Source organism: Monodon monoceros, unplaced genomic scaffold (genome assembly GCF_005190385.1).
Source record: "Monodon monoceros isolate NGI ecotype Baffin Bay Population unplaced genomic scaffold, NGI_Narwhal_1 Super_Scaffold_18, whole genome shotgun sequence".
NCBI lineage: Eukaryota > Metazoa > Chordata > Mammalia > Artiodactyla > Monodontidae > Monodon > Monodon monoceros.
Genome location: NW_021703774.1, coordinates 69,782,055 through 69,807,530, shown reverse-complemented (window position 1 = coordinate 69,807,530; position 25,476 = coordinate 69,782,055). Strand labels below are relative to the sequence as shown.

The 25,476-nt window shown below is 47.0% G+C and overlaps 2 protein-coding genes and 1 pseudogene across 8 annotated transcripts in view; 1 reads left to right on the top strand and 2 right to left on the bottom strand.

Annotated features, from left to right (window-relative positions):
* Positions 1 to 48: 48 nt before the first annotated feature.
* On the bottom strand, positions 49 to 783 carry LOC114899014 (annotated as a pseudogene).
* On the top strand, positions 136 to 9,535 carry RUSC1 (RUN and SH3 domain containing 1). Of its 7 annotated transcripts, XM_029229327.1 has the most exons (11): positions 136 to 274; positions 976 to 2,423; positions 2,701 to 3,111; positions 4,124 to 4,222; positions 4,392 to 4,474; positions 4,593 to 4,767; positions 4,856 to 4,961; positions 5,154 to 5,200; positions 5,884 to 6,433; positions 7,154 to 7,282; positions 8,800 to 9,531. In XM_029229327.1, exons 2-11 carry the CDS (start codon positions 1,058 to 1,060, stop codon positions 8,966 to 8,968), a joined length of 3,135 nt encoding a protein of 1,044 aa, XP_029085160.1. In that variant the 5' UTR covers positions 136 to 274; positions 976 to 1,057; the 3' UTR covers positions 8,969 to 9,531. The 7 variants fall into 7 exon arrangements, with proteins under 7 accessions (XP_029085160.1, XP_029085163.1, XP_029085162.1 ...); XM_029229330.1 differs by lacking the exon at positions 2,701 to 3,111 and having other exon boundaries at positions 4,392 to 4,468; positions 6,202 to 6,433; positions 8,800 to 9,535; XM_029229329.1 differs by lacking the exon at positions 2,701 to 3,111 and having other exon boundaries at positions 4,392 to 4,468; positions 8,800 to 9,535.
* A 2,365-nt stretch (positions 9,536 to 11,900) lies between these two features.
* Positions 11,901 to 25,476, bottom strand: part of ASH1L (ASH1 like histone lysine methyltransferase) — a 214,098-nt gene continuing 200,522 nt past the window's right edge. Inside the window, 11 exon segments of the mRNA XM_029227664.1 lie at positions 11,901 to 14,304; positions 14,937 to 15,238; positions 16,211 to 16,251; positions 17,458 to 17,624; positions 18,687 to 18,859; positions 18,979 to 19,117; positions 19,598 to 19,688; positions 21,279 to 21,365; positions 22,564 to 22,812; positions 23,861 to 23,993; positions 24,076 to 24,130. Of these exon segments, the coding sequence (XP_029083497.1) occupies positions 14,213 to 14,304; positions 14,937 to 15,238; positions 16,211 to 16,251; positions 17,458 to 17,624; positions 18,687 to 18,859; positions 18,979 to 19,117; positions 19,598 to 19,688; positions 21,279 to 21,365; positions 22,564 to 22,812; positions 23,861 to 23,993; positions 24,076 to 24,130 (1,529 nt within the window). The 3' untranslated portion in view covers positions 11,901 to 14,212.

Genomic DNA, 25,476 nt, shown 5'->3' with positions numbered 1-25,476 from the left:
AGCGAGGACCTCGGGCCTTGGCTTCAGGACCCCCTTGGGACTGAAAGGTTAGGATGCATCAAAAGCCATTGAGCCGGGCCTGGGTGGGTGACACAGGCGAGACGTCAAGCGCTGGGGGCTGGGTCTGAGCCACGCCACGCCCATGCGTGAAGGGGCGCGGCTGCGCAGCGCTGGCGCCGGTTGTCCCAGCTCCCCTCCCCTCCAGTCTGTGCAGGCCGGGCGGGGACCCGAGCTGCGAAGGAGCAGACGCTGGAGCGGTTGCAGGAGGACCCTGGTGAGGATGGCTCGTCGTCCTGTGGGTGTGGATGGACGGGTTGGGGCACGCGGGGTGGGGCAAGAGAGGTTAGCGGTAAAAAATGAATAGAGAAGGGGTGGGGTGGTAGCTGGACGATAGAGACAAATGGGGAGAGAATGGATAGACGCGCTGGTTTTCGGAGCAGGGTGAACGTGCACCGTGGCTGGAGGCTGGGGCTCGGGGTCTGTGCCGGCTGGCCTAACTGCCAGGCGGAGTTGACATGATGACGGCTGCTCCGTCCTTTCCCCCACGCCCGCCCCTTTCCTGCATCAACCAGCCAGACGAGCCTCCCCACCACCCAATTTCAGAGCATCTGGGCGGGGCGTCCCTTGACCCCTTCCCCTGGGAGTGAGGGGCAGGCCGGGGAGCAGAGCCAGATTGCAGCAGAGAGGACCCGGAGTCCATTCTGGGCCCCATTCTTTTCCAAGCCCCTGCACCTCCAAGGAGATCGAGAGCGCAGCCGCATTCTCTGACCCTCCCCGCCCCATTCCTGGGGGGTTACATTCCACTCCACCTGCAAACACTGCAGCGGAAACTAATGGCCAGTCGATGTCTATTTGCATCTCATTTAAATATTGTCCAAGGCGCCTTTCCAGGCCTGCCCCAGCCGTCAGTCACCTCCGTGTCCTTCCCGCGGCCCGCTCCCTCACTGGCTGGGTTTCACCATCCCTGTCTTCTAGGGCTGCATCTGCGGTTGCCAGGTAGGTGGATGTGAGAGGCTCCTCCTCATTCTCTAGAGGCCATCCCATCGCCGCTGGCACCATGCTGTCCCCTCAGAGGGCTTTACTCTGCAACCTCAACCACATCCACCTCCAGCATGTATCTCTGGGCCTGCACTTGTCCCGCCGTCCGGAGCTTCGGGAGGGGCCCTTGAGCACATCCCCTCCCCCAGGTGACACTGGGGGCAAGGAGAGCAGAGGCCCCTGCAGCGGGACCTTGGTGGACGCCAATTCCAACAGCCCAGCCGTTCCCTGCCGATGTTGCCAGGAGCATGGGCCAGGCCTAGAAAACCGGCAGGACCCAGCACAGGACGAAGAGGGGGCTGCCTCTCCCTCAGACCCGGGTTGCTCCTCCTCTCTCAGCTCCTGCTCAGATCTTAGCCCTGATGAGTCCCCCATCTCGGTCTACTCCAGGGACCTCCCTGGCAATGAGGATGTCCACCCTCAGCCCAGCATCATTCCTCTGGAGCAAGGCTCCCCACTGGCTTCTGCAGGTCCAGGCGCCTGCTCCCCAGACAGCTTTTGTTGCTCTCCTGATTCCTGCTCTGAAGCTTCCTCTCCACCTGGCCCTGGCCTGGACTCCAACTGCAATGCCCTGACCACCTGCCAGGACCTGCCTTCCCCAGGACTAGAGGAAGAGGATGAGGCTGAGGAGCAGGACCTCCCTACCTCTGACCTCCTAGAGGCTGATGATGGGAAAATCGATGCTGGGAAAACCGAACCCAGTTGGAAAATCAACCCCATTTGGAAAATTGACAAAGAGAAAACTGAAGCTGTCTGGAAAATCACTGAGAACAATAACTCTGATTGGAAAGTCAATGGGAATATTAACTCTAGCTGGAAAACTGAACCTGGAAAATTCGACTCCGGTTGGAAGACCAATACAGGAATAACTGATACGGGTTCCAAAACAGATGCAGGGAAAACTGATGGGGAATGGAGAAGTGACGTCAGCAAGGAGTCGGTGCCCCACCGGACAATCACGTCCTTCCACGAGCTGGCCCAGAAGCGCAAGCGGGGCCCAGGGCTGCCCCTCGTGCCGCAGGCCAAGAAAGACCGCAGTGACTGGCTCATCGTCTTCTCGCCAGACACCGAGCTGCCCCCTACGGGGTCGCTCGGTGGCTCCCCGGCGCCTCCCCGGGAAGTCACCACCTTCAAGGAACTCAGGTCCCGAAGCCGGGCCCCGCCCCCGCCAGTCCCGCCCCGAGACCCCCCAGCTGGCTGGGCCTTGGTCCCGCCCCGGCCCCCACCTCCACCCGTCCCTCCACGGAGGAAGAAGAACCGACCTGGGCTGCAGCCCATAGCAGAGGGGCAGCCCGAAGAGGGCAGGGCGGGGAGCCCAGCTGCTGGTGAGGAGGCCCCAGCCGCAAAGGAGCCGGAGGAACCAGGCCCGCAGGCCGGCGTTGAGGGTAAGAGGCCACAGGAGGTAGCGAGAGGAGGGCTGGGCTTTGGCCTCACCCACACCTCCAAAGCTTCCAACCCGACCCCCTGTCTCCCCTCCATTCTGTGTCACCCATCCTTCCCGTCCCCTTCTACCAGGGAGCGCTCCGGGAAAGGGAAACTGGGTGGGTCCTTGGGTTACGGGACTAACTCTTTGCTCCCTCTTTCTCCCGCCCCTCCTTGCCTGGCTGCCCATCCCGCTGGCCTCCTTCCCCTCCGCACCTGCCCCGCCAATCCTGCCTGCAGCCGGTCCCCTCCCGCTCCCTCGGCCTCTGGTTTTCCGGTTCTCGGCTGACGGGCGCCCCCTGTTGGAGGGTGGGGGCGCGGCCGCAGCTGGGTCTCTGCTCCTGGCGCCTCTGGCCGGCTGGCCCGGCGCTGGGCTGCGGCTACTGGGGGCGCCGAGTTCCCCAGAGGAGCAGCTGCTGCCTGTCCGCCTGTCCCCGGTGGGGGCCTATTCGCCTCCGGCTAGGGGGGACCTGCCTTGCCTGGCCAGCCCTGAGCTGGCACTGCTGCTGTCCCCGCTCTTTCCCAGAAGTAGCACCTTCCCCGCCGCGGCTTCCCCACTCCGCCAGGTACCCGCCCCCCCGCTGCCACGGCCACCTCGTCCGCCGAAGGCCCCTCGCTGGACCAGGAGCCCACCGCCTCCTCCCAGGCTACGTAAGAAGGACCCGGGCCAGCCCCGCGGGCCACGCCTCAGGCGGGGCTGCCCCGCCCACTCCAAAGCCCCACCCATCCTCGCCCAGACCTATTCTGGGTCCTGCCCTTCAACCTGGGCGGATTCTAAGTTCATTGGTACTGGGGAGTCTGGCCCTGCTGGCTCCCTGTACTGGGCAAAGGTTGCTGCTTTTTCCGCTTCGTGGCCCGGCCACCCTCCCTCGAGGCCCAGGCATAGTGGATACGGGCTTAGCAGGCTTTCATGCGTTTAAGGGAGTCCCAGCAAGTCCATTGGTAAGGACCTTGGGTCACACCCTCTGTGGAATTCTCTGGCCAGTGCAGTTCGAGCCTGATCCCCACCGTGCTCGGGAAGGGTAGAGGGTGAAGTTCGCTGAGCTCATTGGCTGAGGGGGCTCTGGTCACTCCTTCTCCATGGGGCCAGGCCCACGTGGGCTGCAGCGGGCGCCCTCCTCCGAGATGCTGGCGCAGGACCCCGGTTTCCCCTTTCCGGCGCCTTCCAGCCTCCCAATCCTTGGGTCTCCTCTCCCCGTGTCTCTCCTCCCTTTCCCGTCTGTCTGTCTTTCCATTGGTCCAGGCTCCCCACGTGCTCCTTGGGTCCCTGCAGACCTGACAAGGGCCCCGGGGCGGCGGGCACAAGGCTGCCCCTCCCTTCCCTCGCCCTGTCATCTCCCGCCTTACAGGCCTCTGCCTGGCAGGCGGGAGGTGAGTGCGGCTGCCCCACGTCGGGACTTCCGGGATCGAGGAGCTGGGCCGTGAGGAAGGGAAATAGGAACCGGGAAGTGGGGAGCAGGATGGCAGTGCTGAGATATGTGCAGGATTTCACTCTGGGAGCCCGGGTCGAGCTGCCCTATGCTCCACCCAGACCTGTGCTCCCTTTCCCAAGACTTGAAGGGCAGGGATGCTGCAGACCCGCGGGAGATGACCCGTGTGGAAGCCTGGAGTCCTTGGGGTAACCCCTGGTAAGTGTCACTGCGTTCTTCTTCCCTTACCCCAGTCCGTAGTTCCTGGTCGTTCACCGGCGTCCCCGGGGACCAGCGACTGTGGATGGCAGAAGCCCAGAGTGGGACTGGCCAGCTGCAGGAGCAGAAAAAAGGTAGGACACCCTGACTTCCGACCCTTGGTTTGGGAATCAACTTCCCCTCGCTTAGGCCCTCCTCTCTCAGGGTCAAATTGTGTAAACCGGGCTCTCCAAGTCCCTTGGGGTTTGCCTAGGGAGAGACAGGGGGCTTTGACACTTCTTCCCTTCCCTGGCCCCCACCCAGGTCTCCTGATAGCTGTCAGCGCTTCAGTGGATAAAATCATCTCGCACTTTGGGGCCGCCCGGAACTTAGTGCAGAAGGTGAAGGTGCCTGTGGGAAGGGCGTTGGGGTTGAGGAGGTGAATGTAGCTCTGAGGTGCAGGAGCAGTCGGCGGGGAGAAGGCTGGAGGTATCTCTGGACCCATGCCCATTGCACTGCCTCCAGGCCCAGTTGGGGGATAGCCGTCTGAGCCCAGATGTGGGGCACCTCGTGCTGACCACCCTTTGTCCGGCCCTCCATGCCCTGGTGGCCGACGGGCTGAAGCCTTTCCGGAAAGACCTCATCACTGGGCAGCGCCCTAGCAGCCCCTGGAGTGTGGTGGAGGCGTCTGTGAAGCCAGGTGAAGCGGGGAGAGTGTGGGGCTGGGCGGGCGGGGGCAGAGACTGGGGCAGGGACTGGGCCTGGCTGACTGCGCCCTGTGTCCTCAGGCTCCAGTGCCCGTTCCCTCGGAACCCTGTATGGCCAGGTCAGCCGTCTGGCCCTGCTAAGAAGCAGCCGTAGCCGCTTCCATGCCTTCATCCTGGGCCTCCTCAAGTGAGTGGCCTTCTTTCTGGCATCCCTCCCATGGCCTGGAGATGGCAGGAATGTCATGGGTGGGACACATGGTGGGTGCCCCATGTCCCCAGAGAAGGTCTTCCCTCTTCCAGTCTCATCTCCCATCCTCCACCCACAGGGGGCTGGAGTCCTCCACCTCCTTGAACTTCTGTTCCCTCCTCTCTCCCCCAGCACTAAGCAGTTGGAGCTGTGGTTTTCCAGTCTCCAGGAAGATGCAGGTCAGAGGCTCAGATGGGAGAGGATGGGGGTGCTAGGCTGGGGCCGGTGGGGGAAGGGATCTCTTCTGTTGGTTCCCCCTGGTGCCAGATCTTACCACTCTCTTGCTTAAAACTCTTTCAAGGAGTCTTATTGTCCATAGGAGGAATGACCCAAATCCTCACTGTAACCTCTAAAGTCTTGATTATCTGGCCTCTGCCTTCTTCTGCTTGCTGCCTTCAGGTCTGGGGCTTTCCCTGGTCCTGTGACAGTCTTCCTTTCCTGTTCTTCCTGCCCCAGGGCCCTATTTTTATGGTCCCTCCACCTAGAATAGGGCTTCCTGCCCCTCCTGCCCCCTCATTAACTTTCATTCATCCTTTGGGTCCTTCTTCAGCGAGGCTCCACCCCCACCTCAAACTAGGCTAACTCACCCCCATTCCCCACCCCGCTCGCCCATTTTGCTCCCATGGCCCTCAAGTCCTCCTTTCCGTTATAGATTTGTCACCACACGTTCTACGTGTGTCTCCCTCTCTAGGCCGTGGTTCCACACGGGCGGGGATGTGGCAGCTCTGCACCCCTCCGTGTCCCCCTCTCTCTGCCCCAGTGCCCAGCATAGTAAGAGGCCTGGGAGGATGTTCGCGATTGGTGGGCTGATGCTCTGGACTAGGCCCAGAGCAGGGGCTGATGTTAGCCTGCTCTTTCCCAGGCCTGCTGTCCCTCCTGTACCTGCCCACCGGCTTCTTCTCCCTGGCCCGGGGCGGCTGCCCCTCCTTGTCCACGGAGCTGCTGCTCCTGCTGCAGCCGTTGTCGGTGCTCACCTTCCACCTGGACCTGCTTTTTGAGCACCACCACCACCTGCCCCTGGGCCTGCCTCAGGCCCCTGACCCCCCAGGCTCGCCTCCAGCCCTGCAGCAGACTGTGCAAGCCATGCTGCACTGGGGGGGTCGGCTGGCCCAGAGCCTCCGGGGGGCTTCTGGGGAGACCCCTCCAGGCCCTTCGGCCCCCTCAAGCCCTCCTACCCCAGGCAGCTGGTGGGAGCAGCTGACCCAGGCTTCCCGGGTCTACGCCTCTGGCGGCACCGAGGGCTTCCCTCTTCCCCGATGGGGATCGAGGCATCACAGGACTGCAACTGAGGTCGCACAGGAGAGGTCCCTGCCCGCAGAGGAAGCTGCACCAGGCAGAGGCGTATGGCTGGGGAGACTGTTTGGAGTGCCTGGGGGCCTCACAGAAACTGAGAGTGGAGCCCCAAAGTCCAGGTAATGGGGTCCCTGGTCCTCTCCATGACCTCTGACCTCCCCTCAGAGCCCTCAGTCACCCCAATTTTTTTTTTTTTTTTTTGGCCGCGCCACGCAGGTTGTGGGATCTTAGTTCTTGGACCAGGGATTGAGAACCTGGGCCCCAGCAGTGAAAGCGCCGTGTCCTAACCACTGGACCAGGGAATTCCCTCAGTCACCCCAATTTGAAACTCAGTAGGGATCCTTTAGGTCAGAGGTTGACGGTCTGGCTTTTCTACAGCCCCGAAGTAAAAATGGTTATATTCTTAAGTCATTAAGTTTTAACAGTTATGTAAATACCTGTGTAATATTGTCCATTTTGCCTCTTGTCCCTCAAAGCCAAGAATACTTTCTGGCCCTTTAGAAAAAAAGAAAAAGTTCGCCAACTCCTGCTCTAGGTTTTGACCATTGGTAGCTCTTTAATGGCTTCAGGTACTCTCTAGTGACCCTCTGGATCTAAGCCTGCTGGTTCCATAGGTCCCTTTGTAGTTTTTGGTGTTGTAGACGTTCGTTGTCACCTCCCTAGTCACCCTAAAGGTAACTGTCCCACAACTGCCACTCTGCCGTCAGCAGTGACCAATCCTGACCTCTTTTGAACCACAGTTGCGTCCCTCAGCCTCTTCCTCCCTCCAAAGTCCTGGGTACTTGGGTTCTTTTTATGGAGGTGGGTTGACCTCTGTGACCCTGCATCCTTTCCTCCAGGAGACCATCCAGCTGGCTGCCCCCGACAGTGAGTGTGTTGGCTCTGGTGAAGCGGGGGGCACCTCCCGAGACTCCCTCTTCTCCTAAGGAACTTGAGGTCTCAGCACCCAGCACAGCGCAGACCCACAGGTAAGGAGGGTCGGGGAGAAAGTGGTGTGCGTGTTATACCTATGTGTTTTTCTGTCTTCACAGAGTGGATGGGAGGCGGTGTAAATGGCCTTGGGCTGTAAAGTCAGTGCTTGGTTTGCGTTGCATCTTTGCTATTTATTATTGGTGTGACACTAATTTCTCTGAACCTTAGTTTCTTTCTCTGTAAAAAGAGGATAATTTATACTTTTGTTATGGTTGTCATGAAGACTAAACGTGATTTTATTCAATATAAAAGTATTTGGCACACAAAAGGTGCCCAGTTAGTGGTGACTTTTATTACTGTTATGTGTATACGAATGCACACGTGTGTCCACTGGGGCACTGTTCTTCTCTTTAGTGGGGTCTTCTAATTTGGTATGAGGGGCTGCGTTGACTTTAGGGTCTGGCTTCAGTTCTCTCAATCCATTGAATTAGGCTTCTTGATTTTCCATTCAATTACTTTTCAAGTACTTACTATGTGCTTAGCATTATGCTGGGGGAGGGAATGCAAAGGAAAACCTGTTGGAGTCCCTGCCCACAAGGAGCTTGTATTCCAGTGGGGATACCAGTGAATAAACGAGCATTTACAATTCTGTGTGGGAAAGACTCTAGGAAAGGAAGACTGAGTCCTTTGGAGCCATAGAGACAGGGCTTCTTCCCCAGGTCTGGGGACTCAGAGAAGGCCTAGTGATGGTGTGGGGTGTGCATCTGAAGGAACAGGATGCAAAGGTGGAGAAGCCCAGGTGTGGTAAGTGAGGAACTATGAGTACATGATTAGTTGTGGCTGGAGTGGAGGATGCTGGCAGTGGTGTTAGGGAGGTTGATGGCTTCAGCAGGCCAGCTAAGAAATCTGGACATCACTCCAAGGCAGTGGGAGCCATTGAAGGGTCTTAAGTCTGGTGACAACAGGCTTGCTAGTTTTAAGTTTTAGACTTAAACAGCTCTCTGACTGCTGTTTGGAGAATGGAGCTGGAGAGCGTTGTCAAGATTCAGGCACACCAGTTAGATCATATGCCAGTGGTCCAGAGAAAGAGTATAGAGGCCTAAATGAGGACAATGGCAGTGGGGTTGAAGAGAAAGATAAATAAAGTGGTGGGAGATACAAACATCAAACAGGTTTTGGTGATCGATTGGATGTAAAGACTGAGACAGCCTGGTTTTTGCCAGGAGCAACTGGGTGTAAGGTGATGCCATTTACCACTATAGGGGACACAAGGGGACTGGTTTGGAGGGTTAAGATGAGTCATTTAGTTTGCATATGTTGAATTTGAAGCACCAGAGAAGTGCAAATTGCATCAAATAAGCAGCTAAAGAGTGGGTTTGGAGCTCAGGAGAGGGCTGGGGGCCCAAATAGAATCAACATGTTGATAGATGGTCCCCATGTCTCTTCCAGAGCCCAACTGATGTTTACTGAGCTGAACCAACAGGGACATACCATACAGTGGGAAGGTGAGGCTGGGGACAGCTGGGCACCCCTGCCTCACTTCATCCCAGCATCTCCCTCTGGCTCCTTATAGGGCAGTCCGAGCTCTCTGTGACCACAATGCTGCAGGACCTGACCAGCTGAGCTTCCGGCATGGGGAAGTGCTGCATGTCATCGCCACTGTGGATGAGGACTGGCTCCGCTGTGGGAAGGATGGAGTGGAGGGGCTGGTGCCTGTGGGGTACACCTCTCTTGTTCTCTAGGCCTAGGACCTTTTCCTTTCCTGCACCTCTCTCCCTCCTGTCACCTGGGAATGGAATGGCCTGTGAACTCTCCCCCATGTAAACTGATCATCCCCGAAGTACTTTCCCTGTCTGCAAAATGACACTTTCCTCCCACATCCATTTCTGCTAACATGTAAAATAAACTTTCCTCCTTCCCTCCCATACCCATCTATAAGGTGAAATCTGCTCTTCTTCCAGATGTATAAAAAGGCATTTCCCTCCATGCAATCTCTTTCCTCTTTCCAATCTGCAGTAGGGAATAGCTCCCTATCTGCAAAATGGAAATCTTGCCCCCCTCTATCTTTTTCATCTGTAAGTAGACTGTGCCAGTGCAGTATATGCCTCAGTTTCCAAGACTAGAAGGGCCTCTAGGCTTCTTCCTGTGTATGGAAACTTTACCCACTTCACCCATCCCATGTTGCCTGTATTTATGATATACTCATGCTGTACTAGGTGCTGAAGTCTGGACACCCCTGGCGGGTGGGCCTGTGGTGTCGGTCTGCCTTCTTCTTCCTTTGTCCCAATAAAGAGTGGGAGTTGAACGTGTCTGTCACTGTCGGTTTCAGGACATAGGCTAGGGGGGAGGGGAGGGAGGCCGTATTATGGGGAGCCCAAGGGAGATGCTTCCTTCCTAGCCCAGGTCTAGTTCTTTCTGTTCCCTTAGGAATGATGAAGTAGTCCCCAGTTGGTGCCTGACTTGCAGGAAGTGCCTCTCTAGCCTGAGACTTGATATCTTTGCTTGGTGAGACTGATATGGTAGGAGCCTGAGGAGATATGGGAGAGATGGGAAGACTAGTCCATGAAATTGTACTTATCAGACTATCTGAGGTGATGGGAAGGATTAAAAGGTTTTAAGAAGGGACACATTTTTTTCTATTTAATATCACCATTCTGTGGTGCTGTAATTTTAGGAAGCATAATAACTTGACATCTATTACTACTTTGTTAGGAGTTAATGAGTTTCAGGCTTTTGAAATGAGAATAGCTAAATGCTCTAGAGCTTGGAGGATGGGGCTGGAAATCACTATAAATGATTGCCTAGAGGAGAATCACTAAAAGGTTAGAAGAATAGAAAGCTATAATTATAACCAGGCAACAGGAAAGTTAGGGAGAAGCTGAGAACTATGAGGTGAAACAGAGGAAAGAAATTTTAAGTTTTCCTTCATCTTTGGGAACTTGGTTAAGAGCACAACGGGCTGGTGTTAGGAGAAAGGACGTGAGGAAATAAAAATCTTAGATCTGAAGCTTTGGAAATACTCGGGCAGGGTTGGTTAGAATCAGATGTCTCATACTTTTGCCATTTTCTAAGATTTAATGCTCCCCATTCCTGGCCAATTTATGTTATTCATCTGCGCCTTGCTTTAATTTTGCTTTTTGTGTTTGGCAGCCCTCTCAGTTTTGGACCTTAGTTTGCATTTCAGGTGTTTTCTAGGGTGACGTTTTTCAAACTGGATTCTGAGAGCCTCTGGGAATTCATAGTTATATTCTTAAGAGCGGGAGTACTCAAGTTTATGATGCTTCTTCAATTGCAGATTACTCCTGCAAAAAGAAGTTCTGTTTTTATAAAGTTTTAATTTATAAAAGAGTAGATATAAAAGATGACTTTGGGACCAATATTTCTTAAAGTGAGATCTACAGAGTAATCTTTGTGGGGGGGGCATGATTCTAAAGTTTCAGAAATCCTTTACTGATATAGAGCTTTAATTTCCTGTGATTCAACCGGCCCTCTCCTTTTCCTGACTCCTATCCCTATGTGCCTGGTTTTATAGTGGGTAATCCTCAAAAGTGGGAGGAGTCATAGAACAATACTGTCAGAGCATCAGTGAGATATGGTGATATTGGCAGTTGGAGCCTAATGGTTCTCAGGTAACACAACAGGGGACCTCCTTTGCAGGACATCTTGAGATAGGACAAACATTGATATGAAATTAGTTTTGTACTATTATCATTACATATTATCTAGAACAGCTGTAAGTAGGTATTAAAGGGATATTAAAAGTTAAAAAAATTAAAGATTAAAAAAACTACTAATGTATTGTTTTTGCAGCCAGCCATGAATAGACTGTTGTGTGATAGTGGGACGAACCCCAAGTTCTTGTAGGAGTGGAGATTGAGCTCTTGCAGTCAGCTGTCTTGATGCTTCCGAGCAACTATACTCTAGCTGACTCAAACCCTAAATGTCTGACTCCTGTCTGGGGCAAGATTTTGTTAGGTCTTTCGGTTGTTGGCAGGAATGGCTTTATCTTCCTTAGTAGGATCATGCTTTGGCTATTTCTGACACTTTCCTATTTGCAGATGAACATAAAGATTTTGGAGTTCTGGCTCCAACACTAGTTACTAGGTGATCTTTGGCAAGTTATACTTAACCTTCCAGAGCTTCAGTTTTTGCTTCTACAAAAATGGGTATAGTAACTACAGAGGGCTATTATGAGGATTAACTAGCTACAAGATCTTGGGTGAGTTACTTAACCTCTCTGTTGCTTCAGTTTCCTCATCTATAAAATTTGGTTTTGGTACCAACCAAAAAGGCTGTTGTGAAGACTAAATAAATGAATACGTGTCAATTGCTTACAGTGGAAATGGTCTAACATAGTGGCCCAGAAAATGTAGCATAAACTTATGATGTCTATGGGTTACAAGGGGTAGAGATGTAGAAGATTATTATGTTGATTGGCTAGGCTGGGCCCAGACCAAAAAGATTGTAATATCGAGGAAACGGCTTTATCCGATAGTCAACAGCGGTTAGCGTGCCCACGTGGGGCCCAGGATGCTGATGATGTGGTTTTGAACAGATCTCTTTGGAAACACGATGGAGAAGATCTTGAAAGACAACTGGAGGATAGGAAAGAGGAAAAAAATAGCAAGCTCATCACTCTGTAGTTAGGAAAAGTTTTTTCCATTTAATACTAGACTTTCAAGGATTGAGATGCAAGCTTTTTATGCAATTACATCCAATGTTAAAATTGGTAATACATAATTTACAAAGATTAACATCAAAACAATCATCTATTTAGATATGCTTTTGTAAAAAGGAAATATATTAGCAGCATTTATATTTTCCGCAATCACACAGCCTACAGACATGCAGACTAACTCTGTATCTATTTGCAGTGATGTAGTGCTTTGCCCCGCATTTCAAACACCAAAACCCACCTGGCAGCTAGGGGGTTCTTTTTATTCGTTATTATAAAACAACCGAAAAATAAAAAAAGGCATTAATTTCTACACCAGTAAGAAAAAACAAGTTTTTGCACTTACCTAACATTTGATTGTCTAAAAAACATTTCAGTTTTTAGTCTTTCAACAAAAGAAAGATAAAATGACAGAGCGTAGTGTCTTTTGCTTCTGTTCTCGCATTTTACAAAGTTTTTTTTTCTTTTTTCGTCTTTTTTAAAATTTTAGTGTTTAACACTATTGAAGGAAATATTGAATTTTAATCTCTTTCTTGTCATTTTCCTGCTTTGACTAAAAGGAGACCCCCAAAGTGCCCCTATTCCCACCTCCCTCCCACCCGGCTCCCTGCAATGAAAACCAAAAGAAACCACTCAAACGGGCTTGGACATGCGATTTTCCCAGCTCCACACGTGAGTATCTTATACCCAGGTCTCTTAGTAATGTACAGTGCTTCTCTACAGTAAGAAAATACTCCAAACTATTTTCTTAATTCTCTTTTTTCTTTAATAAAATATTTATTCTGCTTTTTCTCTGCTCAAGGGGATCTTTGGCATCCCCTGTCTCTTTTGTTTTTTCCTCAAGATTGACACAGAAAGGAGAAAAAGAAAGATTCAATGGAATGGAAGGTGGTCAATGTTTCTACCTAAACAAGTCAGAGCGTCGTCATCATAAGAGGAAATGTACAATTAGGAGAGCATTGGTCCAATATTAGAAAAAAGTAATGGGAAAATGTTTAACTATTGTATTGCTTACTAATCACGCAGCAGATATATATATATATATACATACATATATATATACACACACAACTTGGCACATTTAAAAACCATCTTTTCTCTTATAAGAACACCTAAAACGTATATGCATATGTCTGTCTGAAAAGACAACAAAGCTTCTTAAATTTTATTTTTAAAGAGACAGTATTATCTGGTAACTTCTGGTCAAGAGAATGGGAAGGAAGGTGACACCCTGGATATCCCTCCTGAAGATGAAGTCATCAGGAAGGTGGAGGAAAGATGGAACTAGGGGTGGGGAGAATACACTGTCTCTTTAAGAGATGGACATTGAAAACTGTACAAGTAAAACAAGAAGTAGTGTTTTCAATTGATAATCTACACTCACAACAAATACTCTGATAGGTGAATACTGCTCAACAGTTTATGTAGTGACTTTTGTTGGGGGGTGGTTAGAGTTCATTTTTATGTAGGTTTTAAAATGATTTTTCTTTGAAACGAATCTCCATTCGCACAGCACAGCAGACACACAAGAACCATAGCGCATAAACAGCACGTGTGCTGGCGGGGGGCCTGGGCTTTCCATTAGAAAAAAATATGTTCGGCAGGTTATGAAGGTTAAAACAAAAATAGTTACAATAAGTACTGTGCCCTTCTGACCCCATGGGGGCCTTCCCTATTCCATGATTCCATTTGGGGGAGTAGAGGTAGGGAGGGGGCAGCAGTTAACAAGTGCTTTGAGTTGTCAACTCACATTTTACTTTGACCTGGTTGGGCAAAAGAGGAGAGAGAAACTTTTCTTGGTCAGGGATTTGGAACAAGGCCCAGCTACTGTTTCTGTTTTACGTCTCGGGTAGCTCTTGGAGCCTATAGAGAACAGACAGGGTAGGGGTGGGGATCCTGGCCCTATCCCTTTGGAGTTTGAGTTATACCTGGGTATAGGAAGCAGCTTCTTAGCAATGCCTACAGGATCAGAGGATGACACAGAAAAGCCCAAGCTGTGGGGAGGGGCAAGTGCTGTAAAGTACCAAAAGATTCTGGTCATCCCCAATGTGCTCTGCCCTCCACCCTACATTATTAACCCTCAGGGTGAAGCAATGGAGAGGAAAACAAGTTAAACTGAACTGTTTAGACAGATCCCCTTCCTCTTCCTCTCCACTAGCTCCAAGGTTTACTAAGTACCTAATGTCAATGACATGGCCCCATTCCCCTTGCTGGACGGACCCTTCCCACCCCTGTCTACACTCAGAGAACAGGAGGCAGGACTGTTAGCTCCACTGGATCCCAGATGCTTGAGGTTCTCATTCTTTGAGGTTCACTTCCGAAAGCTGTTTTCTGGGATAAACAAAGTACGCCTTCGAAGTTTCCTGCCTGATCCTTCCTCCAGCAAGTAGGTCACATCGATGGCTGAAAACAGAACCAAGGAGGCGCATCAAATACTACCCTCCCAACTCCTTATTCCAGATTTGAGCTCTCAGGAGATCAAAGGAATTCAATGGTTCCATTTCTGACCTATAAGCAATTTAGGCCTTCTCCAGCCCCAAATGAAATAAGCTGTTCTCCAGGGAGGAGATCCTCTCACCTCCCAGTTTCATTCCCAAGATATAACTAAACACTGGTCCATGAAAGAACTGTATCATTTTTTTGGCCATGCTGCGCAGCATGTGGGATTTTAGTTCCCCGACCAGGGATCGAACCCATGCCCCCTGCAGTGGAAGCGCTGAGCCCTAACCACTGGACGGCCAGGGAATTCCCAAGAACTGTTCCTTTTTTTAAAAGTTTATTTATTTTGGCTGTGCCGGGTCTTAGTTGTGGCATCCACGTGGGATCTAGTTCCCCGACCAGGGGCTGAACCGACGCCCCGTGTATTAGGAGCACGGAGGCTTACCCACTGGACCACCAGGGAAGTCCCAGAACCGTACCATTTTTAAAGAATATTTTCCATTCTAAGCAAGCAATTAGAAGTTGCTCTTTTTCATTCCCTCTCTGCTGATTTCCCATTTATCTTAAACCCTAGAGATGAGCCTGTTTCTCCTTACCATTTTTCCCAGGGATTTTTTCAAGGAGATTGAGCAAGATCTGGTTGAGTCGTTCCCGTTGACTATGCCGTCGTTCCTCAGGGGTACAAGCTACTTGGGGTTCTTGCCTACTTTCCTCTGTTTTTTTTTCACCCTCACTGACTTCAGCAGTGGCCCCCTCCCGTTCTGGCTCCTCCAGGCCGGGCATCTCATTGGCTGCTTGCTCCTGACTGGCCAGAACCTCTTCAATCAAGGGCAGAGCATCATCCTCTTGGCCCAGGTCTTTTAGGGGTGGCTTTGAGCGCTCAGACTTCCAGGATGATCTGCCAGAAAGATATGTGAATTTAGAGAGGAAGGCTAAGGAGGGCACTTGGGGATGGAAGGGGAATGACGGGAAAAGATCTCGAGATGGCTTGAGATCCTGCAGTCTAGCTGTTAGAGCCTTGGCTCAAGAGGTAAGAAACTTGGCTATGGTCTTCACTTTATTATTTTTTGAAAAAAACCACTACCTTTCTCTGAAATTTAATTTCTATTTACAAAATTCAGTTTTTCCTCTTTCCTTCAGGAATCCACAAAATAGACCAGAGCTGGTAAAACGCATAGCTAGTTCTGATTGCTTCATGAGTACACAGAAGTATGGCATAACCTTGTGATACCAGTAGTCCAACTAAAACGAGCATTTAAATCGAGTTTTTACTTTTCCTAAATTTCTTCTCACACCTATTATCTGGTATTTTCTTTTTCTAATATTGAAATATAGTTGATTTCCTATGGTAAGCTATTGATGTAGGTAAAGTGATTGTTATGCTACCATTCAACAGAAAAGGAAATTGAAGAAAAGCCTTCGGTACTTTCTCTAAGAATACACCTCTTGTGTACAAAATAGCACAAATAAAAACTATGAGCCCAAGCTGCTCAGTTAAAACCATGCACTTCTAGCTACTTCTGTTCCTTGAGAGAAGTCCTAAGAGCTGATACACCTTGGGGTAACAGGAAAAGCTTGCAGAAACCTAAAAAAGATTTGTCCAAATCTGTCTGGAGTTCTGTTCCAAATCCTTCCCCTTCTCTCTCTCTAATCTTACAAATCTCCTTTCCTGCCCCAGCTAAGGCTCCATAACGAGACCACACCTACTGAAGTCTAGTTCTTCTATATTACTGTTGGCACTACATTGGGCTACTTTGTCAGAGGCTCCCCAATCCCAGGTATGGGGCTGAGTGGGTAGGTGGTCATTCTCTTGCTCCATTCAAGTTATTGGTTAATCCCTTAGGCTCCTTACATCCCCCATGGGACTCACCGCCCTCCGTTCCTCTTGTAGTTGTCTGGGACATAATGAGGCTGCAGAGAAGAAATGGAAGTGGTAAGTGTACTGCTGAAGCTGGCAAAACTGACACAGATGATCTGGGGCAAACTCAGGATAAGGGAGGTTGGGAGGTGGGGAGGTGGGGAGGTGGGGAGGTAAGGAGATAAAGAAAGAAAATAACTGGGCTATTGGGCTAAAACCTTTATTAAGTTGGGTGACTGTGTTAAGGTCAGAAGTTTAGTCCTAATAATCTGTAGGCCACAGTGGTTTTTAGCATTTTGTAAGCCTAGAATGATAGTAGAAGGGATAGGCTCAAAATTCTTTTTGTCCCATCCCAGCTTTTAAGAAGTTAAGGTTGGGGTTTCAAAGCTGATCAGTGAGCTGCTGACTAAGCAAGCAAAGTCAAAGAATTTTAGATGAGAGGCAGCGCTTGTTGGTGGGCAGAAAGAATATAAAATAAATATGATTTAGGGAAATCCAAAAATAATACTAGGAAAAATAGGAACATAAAGGTTTGCTTTCTGGTTAGTCTATTTCTAAGCATTCCAGGATGACAGCTCTGAATTCCGACAGGTCCACTGAAAAAAGACTCATGGATGAGGAATTTAGTCCAGGGTTTCATTACAGCAAATACATGGATAACCAAAACCTTTATGAAATGATGACAAATGGCACAATATAACTGAAGGAATATGTTCACAATTTGAAAGAAAAAATAACACATAGGAAAATGAAAATGTTAACAGTAGGTATTTTCTGTGTAGTAAGATAATAAACAATTTTTTCTTCTTAATGCTTCTGTACTTTTCAAATTTTATATAATGATAATGTCTTATATTTTAAATCCAGATATAAAAAAGAAAAAGCACTGAATTATTTTCACCAAAGGTTTCTCAATGTTACTGATATTCTTTTTGTTTCTCAATATTATGGGTGTGAAAAACATAACAAAAAACTATGCTATGGGGCTCAAGGGCAAAGACTGTAAAGAGGTGAGAGAGAAAAAAGAGGGAAACCAAACTGAAGTATAACAACAATTCCCTGAGGCACAGCCCATGCCAGGAAATGCAGAATAAATGCATTTTTGCTGCTCAAACATACCAAATAGAGAGGGAGTTTTCCAGTTTGGGATGGAAACAGGATGAAGAAGCAGAGAGCCACTTGAAAATGCTCACTCTGTGAATTCCATGCATGAACTAGATTGTCCTGACACGTACAGTGAAGAGAGGAAGGGGACTTACTGAAAAATCTCTTTTAGGAGTGAGCTTCTTGGGGAAGTGATCAAAGGCATAGGGTTTGGTGCAGACGGGATAGCGGTTCCGGTGGATCTTGTAAAACAGGTGTGCTGACTTGTCAAGCCGATAATCACAGATGTACACATCTTGCTCCTTCACTCCTTTGGGTCTCCCTATGAGTCCAAACACTGTTAAAGAACCCTCCCTACTTCCCCTTCCTACTTCCCCTTCCCTCACCCTGAGCTGACCCCTCACATACCATTGGGAGAGCAGTGAGACCCCTAAGAGGGAAACATGGTAGCTGTTGAGGGGGAACAACTAAGCATTTGGTGATTTCAGAAGAAAGGAGACATTAGTGTCAAAAAAAGGGGAAAGGGAATCTAAGAGTTGAAGGGCATTCTATAGGATGGAAAGAAACCAGAAATGTAGACTGAGTGCTGCAGGAATTTTTGAGAACATTTACAAGGAAAAACAGAGCACATTTTGGGGAAGTTATCAGAAAAGAATAACTGTATAAATGAGGGAAGCACATTTGGTAATGAACACTTTATAAAGTGCGGGACTGAGGAGTCATCATGGGGCTTCAAGCAGTTAGTTTTTGCATGGAATATATATTCTCCTGGACTATTTTGCTGTGATACTAAGAGAAAGAGGTAGGCAACTGAACTTACTTATAATGATATCTAACATATACTGAGTTTTACTGTGAGCCGTAAACTGCGCTTAGTGCTTTTGTAGATTATTTCATTTAATCCTTACAAAACTCTCTAAAATAGATACTAATCCCTATTTTCAGTAGGATAAGTAACTTTCCCAAGGGCACACGGGTAAAAAGTGGTAGAGCTGGAATGTGAAATTAGATTGTCTGATTCCATTGTTAACCACAAACCTTATGAAACTATTGTGTTTTTTTTGTTTGTTTGTTTAATGTAGAGTTGATGGTAGCCGTAAGGATTTTGGAATGGGGGCGTGAAGTAACTTATCTTCCCACAAGTACTAATAGAGTGCTAATTACATACTATGAAAAAAAATGAATTAACAAAAAGAGAATTAACATTTATTAAGTAACAAGCACTAGGTAAAAGAAAGAAAGAATATTATATAGCTCTCTGAAGCTTCATAGCTAACCTTGGATAACCTTTTATCAGAGAGAGACTACATGAACAGAGTGGGCAGTTGTAGATCAATGAATAGCAGACAAGAGGTCATTTTTTTAAGTAGTCCACATCACTTACCTTTACAATATGTATACAGATCCAATACACAGCAGGTCCCCACTACAGCCTCCAAGGGAATGATCTCATAAAGTGGCACCCGAAATAGTTCATTGTGATAGAACCGACGGGACGGAGAGTGGTGGGTTTCATGGGGACGAAAATAATGGTGACCAAAGGCAAACCGTTCCTCTCTAAAAAAAGAAAAAAAGAAATGGGAGAGGTTTAGTTAAGTAGCATGATCCTAGTGAATATTCAGCTCTGTGCTGGTAGGGTACAGCTGAAAGCATAGAGATATGACCTCAACACATACTTTTCATTCTTCCAAAGCTTCTCAATGCGGAATATGTCAAGTTTATCTCGGTTAATGTGAGACAATAGTCGATAGGACTGACGGACTGGGTGGCCATCAGGGGTGCGCCGACTATCCCTCATCAGATATACACAGTCACCTAGGAAGGCACAGGAGAAGGTTAAGACACAGAGACACAGAACATAGGAGAAGGTTAAAATGATTCCTGCATAAATTCTGTTAGGTATCCCTTAGTCTGACCCAAGGTCTACACAGAAAGAACTTAAAATCTAAAACAATAAAATCTTAACCAATAAATACATAACTACACCAGCAGTCTAATGGTGATGACAATCAATTCTAGACTATGAGAATGACATAGGGAAGTCCTCCACCTCTTGAAATCCTATATGTCTTTCCCAGTCTTAAAATTAGCTTTATAACACCCTGGTCTCTCCAATTTAGTTTTATTGGGTGGAGGTAAATGTATGTAAGCCTAAGGACTTGAAGATATAAAAAAGGTATATTCTATTGCTGCTAAACGTCATATGGTAACAATCACTATTATGCAGACAGCAGATACCCCCTACTGTTCAGAATGGTCAGCTTTGGCAAGGAAGGTCAGCTTCTGTGTACACACCTTGGCGAAGCAGCAAGTCATCTCGGAGCAAACAGATGAAGTAGACACAGCCAGGCTGGGCATAGTGGGGCCGAGGGATCATGGGTACCTCCTGGTAAGAGCAGAAAGTCAATGGATAAGGGCTGGGACTACTGTACCCAGCCTCTCTATTCAAGAGAAAAAGAACTAAAACCGAGAATTCCCAACCAATTAAGACTTACTGTTTAGTCATTTCAATACAGCACAGATATTAAAAAAAGATGACAGCAACTAGAGTTGTTAAACTTGAAAAAGTGAATGTAGAGGACAAACCTGACAGGCTAAGTATCCCAAACTGTACTCTATGAAGCACTAATTGTGTGGTTGCTTTGTGCCATCTAAAGGGCATCTGAAAATGTGTGAAGGGGGACTTAGTCACAGTGACTGGAGGAGGCTACTAGCATTTAGTGCCCAAGGGCTAAGAAAGCAAACATTCTGCAATGTATCCCTCACAACACTGAAGAACTGTCCACTCAAAATGACAACAGCACCACTGTCAAGAAATACTGCTTGGGCTTCCCTAGTGGCACAGTGGTTGAGAATCCACCTGCTAATGCAGGGGACATGGGACATGGGTTTGAGCCCTGGTCTGGGAGCATCCCACATGCCGCGGAGCAATTAGGCCCGTGAGCCACAACTACTGAGCCTGTGCATCTGGAGCCTGTGCTCTGCAACAAGAGAGGCCGCGATAGTGAGAGGCCTGCGCACTGCGATGAAGAGTGGCCCCCGCTTGCCACAACTAGAGAAAGCCCTCGCACAGAAACGAAGACCCAACACAGCAAAAATAAATAAGTTAATAAACTCTTACCCCCAACATCTTCTTAAAAAAAAAGAATCCGCCTGCCAATGCTGGGGACACAGGTTCGAGCCTTGGTTCGGGAAGATCCCACATGCTGCGAAGCAACTAAGCCCGTGTGTCACAACTACTGAGCCTGCGCTGTAGAACCTGCGAGCCCAACTATTGAAGCCCATGCGCCTACAGCCCATGCTCCGCAACAAGAGAAGCCACCACAATGAGAAGCCCGTGCAACGCAAGGAATAGAAGCTCCCGCTCGCTGCAACTAGAGAAGGCCTGCGCGCAGCAACGAAGACCCAATGCAGCCAAAAATAAATAAATAAAATAATTAGAAAAAAAAAAAAAGAAATACTGCCTAAACACCTCCTTTTATAGAAGATCACACATATAAATATGGCAGAGCCAAGACAAAAACCCATTTAATAACTTGAGCAAGATACCCGACCTACCAGCTCTCCTAAAAAATGGGCCTAAAAAAAAAAAAAAATGGGCCTAAGACTAACCTTTGTTGACTCCGAGTCCAGTGCTCTTTTCACTTAAACACTGCTTAACATAGGTGATATTTAGAGTACACAAGTTCTAAACTTTATAAGTTACTTCTGTCATGGATAGTAGTGTTTATAAAGACCATGATTTTATATAGTACCATTCCTTCTGTAGATTTCTAAGTATTCTCCCATTGGTCTCAATCAAAAGGGAAAGGGAAGGGCAGAATTATTACCCTCAATGTAAAGTGGAAGAAACTGAGGCCTAGAGAGGCTGAATAACTTATCAAAGGAAATTCAGTGCATTAGGAGCAGGGCAGATAAAATACCATGTGCCACATCTCCTACTTTTAGATTAGAGTGTTATCAGAGGGCAACTTACTCTGTCCACAGGCCTCGGGTCACACTGCTCACAAAGGTAGTGCTCCACATCTGAGTTCACTCCCATGCAGTCACAGTGCTGCCACACCTGTAGAAAAAAAAAGCGTGTGTGTACGTAGGGGGTCAGATTTACTGAGAGAAGTCCTGGGGGCTAAGAATAAAAAAATGTGCGGGAGTTCCCTGGCGGTCCAGTGGTTAGGATTCGGCGCTTTCACTGCCGGGGCCTGGGTTCAATCCCCGGTCAGGGAACTAAGATCCCGCAAGCTGTGGCAAAAAAAAAAAAAAAAAAAAAAAGGCGGTAGGACAGGGTAAAGTAAAACAGGAACTAAGGATGTTAAGGAGGTAAGTGAGAAATTAGAGATAATGGTAAAGTAGGGGGAAAAAAGAATGAGGACTAATCTGAACATAAGTATACAGATTGGTTCATAATACATAGATCTGGGCAAACAAAATAAGGAGGTGGATAGGGAACAGGAGGATGAATGAATACAGTACCAAGCTATTACTTACAAAGTAATATGTATCAACAATATGGCCACTGTGAAAGGATTTATAGTTATGTTTTGACTTATCCTTATCTAATTATATCCTCCCAACAATCCTATGTGTTACTCTTAACTCCACTTTCCATAAGGTAATGAGTGCAGATGAATCAAATGGGGATACTAGGGCTCAAATTCAGGCCTTGACTCCTTCATCAGGAGCTCCATATATTGCATTCCATCCGTATTAATGCTATAGAGAGTGTAGTACCTCTAATGTTTTTCAGGTAAAGCACTATCCTAAATATTATCATTCTTCTTTTTTTTTTTTTTTTTTTCTGGTACGCGGGCCTCACTGTTGTGGCCTCTCCCGTTGCGGAGCACAGGCTCCAGACGTGCAGGCTCAGCGGCCATGGCTCACGGGCCTAGCCGCTCCGAGGCATGTGGGATCTTCCCAGTCTGGGGCACGAACCCGTGTCCCCTGCATCGGCAGGCGGACTCTCAACCACTGCGCCACCAGGGAAGCCCCTATCATTCTTCTTGATACAGATTACATTAGGAGTGTACAGTGGAAAGTGGGCAGAAAGAACAGGAGGTAGAAAAAAGAAGGATAAAATGAAAGGGGGGAGATATCAAAAAGGAGAAGGACAATACGGTGAACAGTAAGGGATAACAGAAACCAAGGCAAAGTTAAAGTTTATAAAAAGCCCATCAAGCCACGCCAAAAGAGGCAGGCGCTGCTGCTTTGAATATAGTCATGATGCTCATCAGGACTAGGCTTCTGCTTCACCTCCTGACCCTCACCATGCACTTGTCACACTGGATCATGAGGCCTTCGTCCTTGTAGAGGCCACAGATACAGCGGATAACATCATCATCCTTCTCATGACCGTTCTCCTTCTCAGAGACTGAGGTCTCACTGCTGTCTGCCTCACTTGCTGTCTCTCCCACAATCTCATCAATCTGGGCTGATGCCTCGTGCCGGGCATTGTAATAGGCCTTTCTTAGGCGGCAAACATCTCTTCCAACCGGCGATTTACGTCCATAATACTTCTGAAGAAAGCAGAAGAAAGAAATCATGTTTGTCTTCTCAATGTGGCTTAAAAATATACCTGAACAGGTAGCAGGATTTTCTTTACCCTCCCATTTGGTTAACGTATTTTTAATACCAACAAATATAGGTCCCAGACAGTTGAAAGCAACTTAAACTGAACTAAAATGAATTAAAATTAGAATCTGCATGGTAATTTTTCCATTTGCTCTGTTGCTCTGTTATTCGACTCCTATCATAGACCTTATTATCCATTAGGATCAAAAACACAGTGGTCATGGAACGTGATTAAGTACTGCAAGCATAATGTGGAGAATCTCTCCATTTACCTTTGTCTTATAGATACTAGGGACAAAGCTACAAGTTTAAATATATTTGAAAGCTGGGTTTCAGGAGAAAGCATGTTAAAATTCGAAATTGCTATAATTTTTCTTGCACTTGTCTGTTTTTCTCTCATTTCTTGTCTTCAGTCTCAATTCCTCCTTCATCTAGTAGTCTCTTGTCCTTCAAACACCTAAGGTATTTCAAAATCACTGAATGATATCTTCTCTTCTATACATCATACCCATCCTCTCCTTTAAATCAGTTCAAGACCACCTTCTCTCCAATGAGCTTTACCTATTCTGCAACCTATTAGTGTAATACCCCTCAATTCCATCCTTAAGATATATTTATTTGCCTATCCATATTTCTGTGTATTTCACATATACTTATTGTCTCTAGTAAAGAGACTACAGATATGACTTAAATGTAGTAAAATGTCTGTATTACATAAACATAAAATTTCAGCACTAAATTAGGTTTTTACAGAAATTGTTTTGGGAGTATGATTTAACCTTCAATTCTTGTCATATCACTGCCTTCATTTACTATATTTCCAATATTTAGTAAACTATAACCGTTATCCTAAGGGTACTTGATAAAAACTGTTGTCTTTCTTAATCAGAAATATGAAGGTTGCTAGGAGAAAAGTGTAAGAATCTTAAACTTCTAGAATAGATCTCTTCAGAACAAACTTCTTAATCTGTGTTTGAAGTCAGTGAAAAGTACCTCAGCATTCCGAAACACCTTGAGCATGTCAGCATCAAAAGCCTCCACTGTTTTATAATAACCAATGAGGATCTGCTTCTCTATGGTGGAAAGATCTAGGGGATCAGAGATCTTCTCATAATAATCAGCATTCCTGGAACATAAAGCCAGGGTGTCAATCTGGTACACTTAGGACTTTTCTAAAACTCAAATGATTCCCACATATGTAAACTTACTTTTTCTTTGGGGGTAGGTTCAAAAGTGGTGCTGCCAGTGACTGTCGGGAAGAATCTGCAAGAGAATGCAAGGTTTAGTAGAAGGTCTGACTATAAGAAACAAGGGAGGCAAGTATTAGCTCCTAACTCAAAAAGTAGAATCACTAAAATTTAAAGTTAGGGAAAAAAAAATCTAAGTTTTCTTTTGAGGCCAGTGAAAAATGCAAGGACTTTTCAGAAATGTGGGCAAAGGCAGAGATCAGAAGATGCTTTCAGGATTACCTGGAATATGAACGATACAGTGTATATACTCGAAATATAAAATAAAACAGTGTTAGTTGGGTAATGAAAACTTTCTAAGAAGAATGAGAGATGGGAACTTACTGAAGTAGCTAGGGTGCTTAGGGCAAATTCCTACTCAACAAAATTTATTACATCAAAGATCATCTCATCCAAAAAATGTTTTCTAGTTCTCATTAATTGCCCATAGTTAATATTACTCTGTTGGTTTGGATTCAATTAAATTCAAGATAATGAATAATTCAGTACTCTAAATATTTTCTGGAATCCATCTTCTTGTAACAGTTGCTCTGTATTATGAAAATAGAATTCATGGTGTGGGGCTGCTTCTCATTTGCTATCTTACTTTGTAACAACTCACTACACAGAGAGAAAAAGCCTATTGTTTCATGCCCAGAATGCAGTGACATATAGTTACATCTACTGCAGTTTCACACTGATCAGATGGGGCTGGTTGAGAATACAGAGTGTGATCTTTAGGGAATGTAAAGGGAGTAGGTGCCACAAAACTTTACATATTAGGACAGGCTGGTCTCCCCTTTCTTCTTTCCATGCTTAGGTTAACAAAATGGCAAAAAACCACTAAAACATGATGATAAATAGTAGAGAAAGAAAACCAAATTCCTCAGAATTTAGGGAAAGGAAGGAAGCAAAAGCTGATGGCTGATTATAACAACAACAAAAAAGACTCACAGATATGGAGAACAAATTAGTGGTTACCAGTAGGGAGAGGGAACTGGGGAGGGGCAAGATAGGGGTGGCAGATTAAGAGGTATAAACTATTATGTGTAAAATAAGCAACAAGGATATACTACTGTACAACACAAGGATATAGTCAATATTCTGTAATAACTATAAAAATTGTGATGACAAAAATTTATAACTTAACAACTGCGAATCACTATACTGTATACCTGTAACATATAATATTGCAAATTAACTATACCTCAATTATAAAAAAAATAAAATAGACAAAAAAGCTGATGGCAAAAGCTTCAATTCTTTGTTAAAATCTCTCATTTTAAATATCTACAAATTTCCTGGTCACGAAAACTCACATACATTACCAAACTACCTATCTAAAATTAAAAATTCTCTCCTTCTCCACCCTCACCCCCAATA

What these genes read in the sequence shown, in the direction of transcription:
- RUSC1 (XM_029229327.1), top strand. Translation starts at nt 1,058, where the DNA reads ATGCTGTCCCCTCAGAGGGCTTTACTCTGCAACCTCAACCACATCCAC. An exon ending in GCTGCAGGAGCAGAAAAAAG is followed by an intron (nt 4,223 to 4,391) that starts GTAGGACACCCT and finishes GCCCCCACCCAG; the next exon opens with GTCTCCTGATAGCTGTCAGC. An exon ending in AGTGGAGCCCCAAAGTCCAG is followed by an intron (nt 6,434 to 7,153) that starts GTAATGGGGTCC and finishes CCTTTCCTCCAG; the next exon opens with GAGACCATCCAGCTGGCTGC.